Source organism: Nannobrachium achirus (genome assembly GCF_963921795.1).
Source record: "Nannobrachium achirus genome assembly, chromosome: 13".
NCBI lineage: Eukaryota > Metazoa > Chordata > Actinopteri > Myctophiformes > Myctophidae > Nannobrachium > Nannobrachium achirus.
The window spans coordinates 62,033,951-62,047,154 of NC_137833.1; the positions used below are offsets into that span (position 1 = coordinate 62,033,951).

Here is a 13,204-nt window from a genome sequence, read left to right on the forward strand (position 1 = left end):
CGGAGGGTGAGAAGGTTTTAATGGTGTTTTATTATTTTGCGGGATATGGCTGTATATGTATGTCACTGAGCACCCCTGTTGTTGTGTACTGTACTGTACCGTATTTTTTGTACTTGTGTTTTGTGTATGCTGCTGGTCTGTCCATGTGTCCAAGACAAACTTCTCCTCATGGAGACCAAACAAAGTATGCCGGCAGGTTAGCATTCGCCAGCGTTAGTTTTACTGAGGTTAGGGTTAGGGTTAAAGGAGTAGTTCACCCCCAAAATGACTTTGTTCCTATTGATTACTTACCCCATGGAGACTTGAGTTCAATAATATTTTTGATAACAATACAATTAATTATCTCCATTGATTCCGGATTGGGTCCCCATCCGGAATCAATGGAGTTGAATTTACTATAATCACAATTTTGTCTTAGAAATCCAGCAAGAGCCGCTGATACAAACGACCTACGGCCTGGTCGCGACTTAGGCCACGACTTGGAGGTCGTAGGTCCCGGTTCTGGAGGTTTTGCGCGATCTCGGTCGTAATTCAGCGACCTGGGAAGTCCGCGATCGAAACTCTACGCTTGCTAAGGGAAGGGACGCGAGTTTAGAAACTCTACGCTTGCTAAGGGAAGGAGCGCCGCGATCGAAACTCTACGCTTGCTAAGGGAAGGGACGCGAGTTTAGAAACTCTACGCTTGCTAAGGGAAGGAGCGCTCGTTTTCAACAGCGTCGGCAGGTTAGCTACTCAGTGTCGGCAGGTTAGGGTTAGGGTTAGGGTTAGGGTTAGGGTTAGGGTTAGGGTTAGAGTTGGGGTTAGGGTTAAGGTTAGGGTTAGAGTTAGAGTTGGGGTTAGGGTTAAGGATAGGTTTTGGTGCACCTCGCGCGGTCCAAGTGACTACAATGGAGCGCTTCCTACCTCCGGTTCAGCCAATCACAAGCTTCAAAAGGTTGAATAGCGCTGCTGCTCTAGAATATTCTGCAAAAAGACCTTTTAAATACGACCGCGGACTTCCCAGGTCGCTGAACAACGGCCCGATCGCGCAACAACGGCCCGGGGACGACCGAGGTGGCGCAACCACGGCCGGGGGTCGCGAAACTAGACCGGCCGCGACCTAACAAGTATGTACCGCGAACTACGACCTCCAGAACCGGGACCTACGACCTCCAGGTCGTGGCCTAGGTCGCGACCAGGCCGTAGGTCGTTCGTATCAGCGGCTGTCTCTCTAGAAATGTGACAAATACAAAAAAGTATTATTGAACTCAAGTCTCCATGGCATGAATAATCAATAAGAACAAAGTCATTTTGGGGATGAACTACTCCTTTAAGGTTAGGTTTAGGTGGCCGGAATAGCAATGTGTCGGAGTGCTGATATGTAACCTGTTTTTATATGTGGACCCCAGGAAGACTATAACTGTGCTTTTGAACACAGCTAATGGGGAGCCTAACAAATGAACATAAACTAGGGGAGCGATGATTTACGATTCTGTTTCGCAATGTTCGGAATGCCCACCCCCGGCTATAGGTTGTTGTAGTGTTGTACTGACCGTTCAGGTTACTATGTCAACAATGGTGAATTCTAACCTGGTGAAATGCTAACCTGCCGTCACATGTGAATGCTAACCTGGTGTTCGGAATGGGGATGTGTCGGAATGGAAACCCGTCACCACAAAAACAGTAGGTCTACATTTAAAAACAGACATTTGAAAGAAACAAATCTAGTTTCGGATAGAATTGCAAATCCCCCCCAGTCTCGGTACCCCAAAGGTTCGAGTAGGTTCTGGTACCTGGTGCGGCCAACCGTTCCGAGGTCACCGGATTTGTTGGTCCGACTGCTACAAGCTCGTTACAGCTCTGAGGTGTTTCCCATAGACTGTAGAAAGAATATGGACGAAGCGAAGCCATTGGTTTGCTGCGAAAATGACGTTATTTTGTCCCTTGTATGGGTGTCGCCATCATTGTTTGAATGGTACCCCAGGAATCACAAGGAATGCTATTGGCTGCCAACGGTCACGTGGAACCGCAGGGATACATGGGAGAATGTGGTCGGAGCCTCCCGAAATACAGCACACGAAGAAGAACACAGCCGGCTGGTATCAGTTTAGTTGGCCACGCCCCCCGCAACTTTTATCATCAATTTTAACATAAATGGGACCATATTAGCACAAAACACATATCATGGTGATTGAAAGGGAGTTTTTCACTAGCGACAGGAACCATAAAGTATGTATGACAACGTTTATTAAGGTTAGAAAATCAAAGGGGAAAATGAATGGGGTCCAATGTAGACAAATTCTTTTTGGTACCTCGCGGGGGGAAAACAGCGCAACTAGCGGCCAAACATAGGCAGTTTTAGTTCCGTTTTGGATTCATTTTAAATCGGCGGAACTATGCCCCTGGTGTTTCCCCACAATATCTCTGCATTAAATGGTCAAATTAGAACATTGGTTCTCAAACTTGGTATCTGCACATTTCTAAAGTGACAATTTAAGTACTTTCAAGACCGTTTTAATACCAAACTGGCCAAACAGTCAAATTTCAAGTAAGCAAGAGGTGAACATTGTGAAAATAGCAGATCTACATGCTCACAACGCCTCGCAGTGCAGTGTAGGCCTAGCGGCCAGACAGACCTCTCTATGTGTGTTTGCCTCATAGAGTTGGCTATCTTTGAAACTCATGGATCAATAATTTGCTTGAGTATATCATTTGTGCAATACCAACATGGCAAAATAGTCTATATTTGCATAAAATGTAGCCTATTCATAATTATGTGCGCATAAGACTTTTTTTCCAGAAAATAATTTGGGTGGCAAAACAGTTACCACTTAGGCTTAAGCCCTGTTTCCAAAGTAGGGAAAATCATGGATCACAACGTGTCGTGTACTTGTAGATCCACTATTTTGGGGGGTAAAAAAAAGACGAAATGTTTGAAAATGTTCGGATATAATGACATTATGCAAAAAATATAAATGCCAGTTGAAAGTGGTCAAGGGGAGAGAGTGCTGCAACTATTTTAAATGTAGCCTATTTGTTGGAGCCACTGTCTGCGATGAGAATTTCTCTCAAGCAGCGCCAACAAGCGAATCTGTCAGCACTACAGCCTTAATTAAGTAGGATTAAACACAGAAGAGGTGAAGGCTAAACGGGACAATAGGGTCTGACTGCACGCACGCACGCACGCACGCACGCACGCACGCACACACACACACACACACACACACACACACACACACACACACACACACACACACACACACTCATGCGATGTCTTCTCTCACTATTGGCAAACATGGAGTGATGGAACCCAATGACAAATTACGAGAAGCACAAATGACTGTGCCCAAGTCATGTTATACCCATTGCCCACAGCAGGTGGCGCAAAAAGTCAAGAATTACAACGACAGAGAGAGAGAGAGAGAGAGAGAGAGAGAGAGAGAGAGAGAGAGAGAGAGAGAGAGAGAGATTTTTTCTTCTCCTGGATTGCGTTCAAGGCGCTGCTGCACCTGCTACCTCGATCGTCTTCTCTCGAAGCGCCCTCTCATCCCTTTCATCCTCCTCTCTCTCTCCACCTCCTCCCGTGCGCAGGCAGCGCGGTGACCGTGCACATTCTCCAAGCATAGCGGCTGCAGTAGAGCATCCAGGAGGCGGGGAGGAGGAGGCAGCAGCATCATGCACCTCCAGCACGGAATCCACCGCCCGAGAGCCGGCCAAGGAGGTCTCTCCGCCGGGAGGAGACACCGAGTGCGGACCGGCTTTCTACCAGCAGGGATCCTGTAAAGACCAGAGAGTTGCACAATGGGCGTGAGAGACGGAGGAGAGACCAGGAAAATGATATAAACGTAATTTGCATGGAATTAAAGGGAATAAAAGCCACGAGTATTTGGATTCGGTTGGATTCGGGGGGTGTCTGAAGATTCGCTGAACACTTCTTTAGCATAGCGCATAGCGTTGAGTTGGAGGAAGGAGATGGAGAAAGGGACGCTGCCGCAACTGTCAGCGGCCACCAAAAGTGCAGCAGAGGGTCCGGGGAACGACCTCTCCAAGGTACCCAGGGGCGTCGTTAGGGGCATCAGGGGATATGGCAACTGCCACCCCCTAGTGTTCACATTTAACCTCAAAATGCAGTTATTTTATGCATATTGTAGGATAGATAGGCCTACCATTAATTTATTAAACCACTTTAAATGTGGCATCCCTATGGGAGAAGTGGTAAACTTCTTCCTTATTTTCTTTCTGAAATGATACTCCTCTGCAAGGTACCCGACGAGGAGTTGCAGAGATGGGGCAGGGAAGAGCTGGTCCGCCGGCTGCGGAGGTCGGAGACGGAGAAGATGAGCGTCATCCTGGACCACAGCAATCTGATGCGGGAGGTGAACCGGAGACTGCAGCAGCACCTGAACGAGATCCGGAGCCTGAAGGTGAGAGATGGGTGGGTGGGGCCTGCAGGTGCAGTGGTGTCACACCAAATTCTGGGCCCTGGGTACAAGGATCCCATTTATACTGGGAATGCGTAGGCTATATTACACATTATTTTGTGCTTTAACTATTGATACATAGCAGATAACAAGTAACTATTGAAATAGCAGATCTACAAGCTCACAGCGTGGCACTCGGTGCCGCGCTGTGAGCTTGTAGATCTGCTATATTTTTAAAATCGTGAACATTTGTGCAAGCCTTCGAATATTTCAAATCCTTCTAAGGTTTTTTGAAAAACCTATGTTTCTATGTCAGTGGTGCTCAAACCTTTTCATGTGAAGGACCCCCAAAATGATATGTATTTGGCCACGGACCCCCATCTCAAAATATTTAGTTCCAGGGACCCCCCAGAAGCAAAATTTGTGCTACAAAAGTTTACTTAAAAAACACATATATTCAAAGATTTGCACACATTTTCACGGCGTTTTAAAAAATAGCAGATCTACAAGCTCTCAGCGTGGCAATCGGTGCCGCGCTGTGAGCTTGTATATCTGCTATTTTTCAATAGCTAAAGTATAAAATAATTAAGGGCCCTTCACCATGGGTCCTAGTAACTCAGTCCCACTCTACCCCCCCTTGTGACGCCCCTGTGTGCAATAACTGCAAAGGGCATGATATGTCAAATAGTTGAACCACTTGTCTTTCAACCTGGCGCTATAGCAATCCACCCAGAGCTTGCCTCATAGCCAGTATGGAAGTATTTCACCCAGTTGATCAACAAAATCAAAAATTGGTCCCCATTAACCTCTTATAGCCTATAAATATAATTTTTAGCCTATCGATAACCATTTTAGATATCTTCGCGACACATTGTGAGCTTGTATATTATTATTTGTCCACACTTCAGTGGTACACCAAAGTATCAAATCTATCAATTATTTTGACCAGAGGCATATTAGTCTACTTTAGCCTATCTATAAGTGTGTTGTAGGCTTAAGCAATTCTTGGAAATATGTGAATAATATATAACGAGCTCCATTGGGAAATGCAACCAGTATATTTTATTGCTTCTGCTTCAGGTTTTCAGAGGTGTGATGTTTTATGTTACATTTGGAATCAATGGCGAAAGTGGATGCAAGACAACCGACCCCAAAATAATCCCATAATGAACAGTATGCTGTTTACCAATCAAAACGACTGTAGATGATAAAGCTACCGCGTCTGGCAGATATTTCTCACAGAATGTACAGTGTTATTTAAGGGCCTTACAGTGGAAAGAGGAGAACATGACCACACCTGTTGCATTGTGGGATTTGCTTCCGACTGATGACTCATCTGAAATGTGTGTTCAAATTTCATACTGCACGTGCACACGTATTCTACAGCCCAAAACACACCTTACATATTACTCCAGTAGGGATAGGACGATAAGCGATATTATCGTTTATCGAGAGATAAAACACTCACGATAAACGTATTGTGGAGATTTAATTTATTGTGATATCGTCGTCCGTCATGCACTGGGATCAATTCACCTTTTATTACCACTTAAACCCTCTATAATTGGTAATACTTACTTGATACAGTCCTTTTTCACTCTCTATCAAATGTATTTGCCAAAAAACGCAATGCGACGCGTTGTGAGCTTGTAGATCTGCCATTTTTTGGCAAAAGTTCGGGCCCAGGATAATGGATTTTGATTATCGCGATAATATCGTAAATCGCGATTTATTTTATCACAATAATCGTGATATGACATTTTCATATCGTTCCATCCCTATACACGAGTTAAATCATATTATACAAATGATCTGGATTTGCATCAAAGTTATGTCATACAGCCCAGCACAATATTAATATCCAGTTAAACTACCAGTAAGACTCCCTAATCGGGAGATAAGCGACCGTTGGTCGCTTATCTCCACAAATAGGCCAAAAGTTTGTTTTACCAAAATCGTCCTGATGGTAGCGCTAGATGGGACAGATGCGTTTTGATTGCGACCGTAGGTCGCACTTACTACAGAAAGCTGCTCGAGGTGTCCGTCCGTCCGTCCGTCCGTCCGTCCGTCACACACGTCACACGTCACACTTTTGCCCTGCTCATATCTCCGCAACCGTTGCCCCGATCCATGCCAGATTTTGCACACACACTCCTTACCTGCCAAACTACAACCTCCAAGGACCCCCGGAGCTCCAGGGACCCCCAGCTCCCTCGGGGACCCCCAAGTGTAAAAAATGAGCACATGTGCAAAAATTACCAAATGACCACCCCAACGGGGCTGCTCACGGGGCATTCCCGGGGACCACCCACTCCTGGTGCTCCAGAACGGATGCAAAAGTGGTGGCGCCCCCAGTGGAGGACCCCCTGCCACTGCAGCTCACATAAAATGCCGTAACTCGGGCTAGGAGCGACCGGGAGAGCCGGGGCCGGTACCTATTCGTCCGCCTTGGCGGCGCGGAGACCCCACCCCTCATTTCTCACATGGCCCTCTAGCGCCACCATGAGGCCGATTCAGATTTTGCCCTAAAATCACGAAAATCACTACACAGTATGTCTACACTCATGTCATCAACATGGATCAGGAAGATTTTGGAAAAACACATTTTTGCTCTATTTGTGGAGATAAGTGACCTACGGTCGCTTATCTCCCGATTAGGGAGTCTTACTGGTTACATACTATATGGGACAGGTCCATGTTGATGACATGAGTGTAGACATACTGTGTAGCGATTTGCGTGATTTTAGGGCAAAATCTGTAGGAGCAGTGTCCAAAAATAAAATGTGTTTTAAAAAATCGGCCTGAAGGTGGCGCTATATGGGACAGATCCATGTTGATGAGATGAGTGTAGACATACTGTGTAGCGATTTGCGTGATTTTAGGGCAAAGATTGTAGGAGCAGTGTCCAAAAATGTGTTTTAAAAAATCGGCCTGAAGGTGGCGCTATATGGGACAGATCCAAGTTGATGACATGAGTGTAGACATACTGTGTACCGACAGACTGAGAAATGAGGGGTGGGGTCTCCGCGCCGCCGAGGCGGACAAATAGGTACCGGCCCCGGCTCTCCCGGTCGCTCCTAGCCCGAGTTAAGGCATTTTATGTGAGCTGCAGTGGAGGGGGTCCTCCACTGGGGGCGCCACCACTTTTGCATCCGTTCTGGAGCACCAGGAGTCGGTGGTCCCCGGGAATTCCCCGTGAGCAGCCCCGTTGGGGTGGTCATTTTTGCACATTTGGTCATTTTTTTACACCTGGGGGTCCCCCAGGGACCTGGGGGTCCCTGGAGCTCCGGGGGTCCTTGGAGGTTGTAGTTTGGCTGGCAAGGAGTTTGTGTGGAAATTTTGGCATGGATCGGGGCAACGGTGGCAGAGATATGAGTAGGGGGAAAGTGTGACGTGTGACGAGTGACGTGACGGAAGGACTGACGGACTGACGGCTGGTGGAGGTTTGGATAGTATGAGAGTGTAAAAGTAACTGCGACCTACGGTCGCAATAAGTTCATATCCATTCCCTGGTCTTTCCTTGATCAAAGTACACAGCCTTTGTTAAAAAAAAAACATTGCAGCACTGACCAACTGTTATCTAAGTTACAACCGCATGTGATAAATCACAGTATACCTGCACGTGTAATCCTTCTCTGTCTGCTGTGTGTGTGTGTGTGTGTGTGTGCAATCAATGTGAGTGTCTGCTCCTGTGTATGCATTTGCTGTACCCAATGCGTATGTATACCTTGTTCCCATTATGTGTGTATAGGCTATGCCCTTGCATGTATGCCTTTCCACATTCTGACTGTGCACGCACGCGTGCGTGCCTGTGTGTGTAAGAGTGAGTGTGTGTTGTGGGATGCCAGGCTCATGAGATGCTTGCCAGGTTGCAGAATAAAGCACAAGGTTGCATTTGAACAGAACAGAGAGTGTAAAAAAAAAACTAAACGCTAAAAGTCTGTTTCATCCGCCTTTCTGAAACAAAGCACAGGTGGGAGAGTTCTCATAGGACCAACTGTCAGATGCCAAGGTGGTCACCACAACCTGTCTTCTCACGTGCCTCTCTCTTTTTGGCCAGTAACTGAGCAGGGGTGGGCAGCTTTGATGATGGAGAGGGTCACTATATTTCCACCTTCACTTCAGAAGGCCACAGTGCATACATATTGCTACGTCCTACTTTGTCATTCTAATATCTCATCCAAAAGAAGCAAAAATAGCAGGCATATGAACACATAGACATCAAAGGGGGCTTGAGCCCCTGCCCTTTTATCCGCCTGTAAAAACTGCCCTCTCCAGACCATGAATGCAGTTTTCACTATGGTGAAAGAAATGCAAATGCTGCTCTTTCCATGCCATACCTGAAGGCAGCATTCAAGAGAATCGCCATGTCCAAACTCTCCTGAACTTGAACGCATCGGCTTATGTTGAAATAATTGCATTCTTTGTGTAAAAATCTCCAGTATTGACTTGATTATGCTTAGTTCAGTGTGGCATCACTGCGACGCGTTGTGAGCTTGGAGGTCTGCTATTTTCGATGTTTTCACCAAAAGTGCCCTTTTAGGAATTTCAGCCCCTGCCACTCTAACATTCTCTGCACGTCCCTGGTACATGGCATGCTTTTGACCTGTCGCTGTGTATGTTTGTGTATTTGTGTGCGTGTGTGCGCGCGTGTGTGTCAACCAGGACGTCAACCAGAAGCTGCAGGAGGACAACCAGGAGCTGCGGGACCTGTGCTGCTTCCTGGACGACGACCGCCAGAAGGGGAAGCGCGTGTCCCGGGAGTGGCAGCGCCTGGGCCGCTACAGCGCCGGCATCATGCGGAAGGAGGTCTCCGTCTACCTGCACAAGCTCAAGGAGCTGGAGCAGCGGCAGCTGGAGGTCATCCGCGACAACATGGAGCTGAAGGAGGTGTGCCTCATGCTGGAGGAGGAGCGGGCCGCGGCCGTGGCCTTGGCCGCCGCGGCGGCGGCGGCGGGGGGAGGAGGAGGCGCGGCAGGGCAGGGCGGAGGCGCGGGCTGCAGGAGCTCCATCGACAGCCAGAGTAGCCTGTCCCAGCTGGGAGGCGCCCCGGCGCCCGGCGTGCTGCGCGACGTCGGAGACGGGAGCAGCACCTCCAGCGCGGGGAGCACCGACAGCCCCGACAACCCCCACCACAAGCCTCCTCCTCCTCCCCTGGGCTCTGCTGGCGGCCAGTCCTCCAGCGCCAACCCGGGGTCCAGGTCTAGTTCCTCGGACCACCATCCGCACAAACCGTGCGGCGGGGACGTGTTCCAGCGCCGTTGCAGCGACACCCCGGAGTACCACACCTTCCCCCAGTCCTGCCGCCCGCGCGGCGGGTCGCTGACGGAACTGGAGCCCCGGAGTCTCCGGGGCCACAGCCCCGAGAAGCACAGCAAGTCCCCCGCCGCTAGGCTACCGTGCGACTCCTCTCACGCCAAACCGTACGCCTCGGACCTCATGGCTCACAAACACCTCTTCGTCTCGGGGCAGGGTTCCCCGGGCTCCTCTCGCAAGGGAGCGGCCAAGTCCAGCCCGGACCTGTCGCAGAGGCAGAGGCTGGCCCACCACGCGGGCCTAGGGGGAGGAGGTGCTGTCTGTGCTAGCCAAGTAATAACGGGGACCCCCGATCACCTCCTGAGGAAAGGGAGGGTGATCGTGGGGAGTCCGGAGTCCATTCGACACCACCACCACCAACACCACCAGCAGCAGCAGCACCACCACAGCCTAGAGCACGGGAAGGGGAGGTACGTTGGAGGCTCCCCAGGACGGGAGGGCCAGAGGAGGGCTACAGGAGAGGATCAGAGCCTCTACAACGGTAGGACTCAGGAAACACTACTTGAATTTAGGGCTGTCACCATTATGACATTTTACATGACGATTAATTGTCACTCAAATAATTGCGATTAGCGATTTAATTGTGTTTTCGACGCTGACGATTAACATTTCTGTTTGGCTTTGAAGTTGCACATGGTAGATGTGACACATAACCTAAATATACAAAGAAATGAAGGACATACTTGACAACTTTACTCTTGTCAAGTATGTCAACTTTAAAAGAACATTGATAGTGGAAATAGCCGATCTACAAGCTCACAACGCGTCGCGTTGTGAGCTTGTACATCTGCTATTTCCAAAAAATGTTTTAATGTTTGAACACATATATAAAAAATTCAACATGTAAACGATTATGACGATTATCACAACATAATTACGATATATGTCAAATAATTGCGATTGACGATTATGTAATAATTGTGACAGCCCTAACTTGAATTACATTCCTAACACATTCATGACGCTCAAACTAAAGCTTCATAACAGGCGCAGGGACGGCGCGTCATTCAGGATCACTGATTCAATCGTTATGACATCCATCCACCTAGTTTGTTCTGTTCCTTTAGACCAGGGGTTTTCAAAGTGGGTGACGGGGCACCCTGGGGTGCCTCGACGGCAGTCCAGGGGTGCCGCAAGATCATTTGATAATATTTGGAATTTTTTTGGACACTTGAAAAAATATTTAGTTACATTTTAAACTTGTAAAGTACAAAGTTATTTCCAGTCAGTTCTAACCAAAATGACTGTTATCTCAACGTTTTCCTCGCAACATAATCACTGAAATATCGTCACTGTCAGGCAGAAACCTCGTATCTCCAAGTTTCAAATGTGTACGTCTTTTGGTAAAGCAAAGCCCTGCTTCATCATACAAGACTGTCGCACAAAACTAGTGAAAACAGCCGATCTACGAGCACACAACGCCTCGCAATGCGAGGCGTTGTGTGCTTGTACATCTGCTGTTTTCACTAGTTTGATACATTTTATAGATGATGAATACAAAACTAACGGTTTTGGATATACAAGGTTTCCACCCGACAACGACGATATGCTATAAATATAAGGTGCTGCATGGGAGTGAAAATTATAATGTAGGGATGCCTCGGATTAAAAAAAATATGTATGGGGTGCCCTGAGACAAAAAGGTTTGGGAACCCCTGCTTTAGACATACTTCAGTAGTAACAGGGTCCCAGTTTAGGCATTTCAAAATAGAAGTAATCCATGCTCGTTGTTATTGCTCGACTGCCCTGGGGGTTGGCTGTATGAATGATGAGTTTTGTGAAGCTGTTTTGTCAGCCATAGACCTTATTCACATCGAGGCCATCTTTGATCACATAACCACATGGGGTGGCAGCCTGCATTACAAACCATTGTAAACCATGGTCCCAAAATATGAGTTCTGTTCCAACAATTTCTTTAGACTAAATTGACAAATGGGCAGATGACAACATCAACATCCCCAAAATGATTAAATAGAAGGGCTACAGTAGATTGATTACATCCACGGTAATTCAAGGTAAGTTAGGTTGCAACCTTACTGTGTACAAAGATTTGCTATCTGTGTGCAGTGCTTGCTCCACCATCATATTCACTATTTGTTAATATGCTGATTAATATGCAAAAATCATGATACAGTAAGTTAATATGATGGCAGAGCAAGCACTAGTCTGCACAGATACTGTAGCAAGTCTTTGTATAGACATTGTAACCTAACTACCATGAATATTGTGGATGTACCCTTCTATTTAATCCTTTTTGGGATGTTGATGTTGTCATCTGCCCATTTGTCGATTTGGTCAAAAGAAATTGGTGGAACGGGGCACGGTGGCGCAGTGGTTAGTGCTTCGCCTCACAGCTAGAAGGTCCTGGGTTCGATTCCCGCCGGGGGACGCTGTGGGTGCTGGGGGCGTGTTTCTGCCTCCGCGTCATCAGCGCCCACACCCTAGGTGGGGTCGGCGATAGGGCCTTTCTGTGTGGAGTTTGCATGTTCTCCCCGTGTCTCCTAGGGTTGATACCCTCACAAAAACATGCAGTAATCCTGGTCTCAATAATGCCTCCCCCTGGCCAGCCGGGGCGCTTGATGGAGGGGAAAGGAACTGGTTGGAATAACGTGTTCCTTCCACGCGCTACGTCCATCCCGGGGAAATCCCCCCTGTCAGGTGAAAAGAAACAACTTGGACTACTCATGCATTGAAGGAAGCATGAGGTCAGTCCGTTGTCTCCCCAGGCGCGGCAGAGGGAGAGCAGAGCCCAGGATTACATAGGCAATTGGCACTGGGTGAAAATGGGTTGCAAAATCGTGGGATAAAAATTTTAAGAGAAAAGAAATTGGTGGAACAGAACTCATATCATGAGCCGACTCAGCGGCGTGACCGACTTATGTGCCGTTATGGACAGAATAGTAAATCTTCAGCCCCCCGAATTTCGTCACCTCCGCGCGGTCCAGGGGAACACAACGGAGCGCTCCCTACCTCCGGTTCAGCCAATCACAAGCTTCCACTGCCGATACCGGGTTGCGTTTGTAATGCAGGCTGCCACCCCATGTGGTTATCTGATCCAAGATGGCCGCGATGTGAATAAGGTCTATTGTCATCCACATGTCAGCCATTGTTCACAAACAATGTCTTTTATATGCATCATTTCCATTCAAATATCCTACTGTATGCCGTATGTATGCTTACAGTATTCATTGCAGTGGTGGAGTTTAAGTTTGGTTTGACCTTGACTTGATACGAGAGAGGACTCTCAAGGACAAACGTTATTCATGCTAAGTCACAGGTGTGCAACTTCACATGCACGCACACACACACACACACACACACACGCACGCATGCACGCACGCACGCTCGCACGCACGCACGCACGCACGCACGCACGCACGCACGCACGCACGCACGCACGCACGCAGGCACACACACACACTGTAACTATAGACTGCATTATTGTGGAAGAGAGCACAAATGGAAGAAGAGAGCTTTCATCCTGTTGT

General features: G+C 47.9%; 1 protein-coding gene across 1 annotated transcript in view; it reads left to right on the top strand.

The window, feature by feature from the left end:
- Window positions 1-3,951: 3,951 nt before the first annotated feature.
- LOC308297487 (uncharacterized protein) overlaps window positions 3,952-13,204 on the top strand; it is a gene marked incomplete at both ends in the record, with an annotated part of 36,462 nt that continues 27,209 nt past the window's right edge. Inside the window, 3 exons of the mRNA XM_080740892.1 lie at window positions 3,952-4,029; window positions 4,242-4,403; window positions 9,066-10,197. Of these exons, the coding sequence (XP_080597018.1) occupies window positions 3,952-4,029; window positions 4,242-4,403; window positions 9,066-10,197 (1,372 nt within the window). The remainder of the gene's footprint in view (window positions 4,030-4,241; window positions 4,404-9,065; window positions 10,198-13,204) is intronic.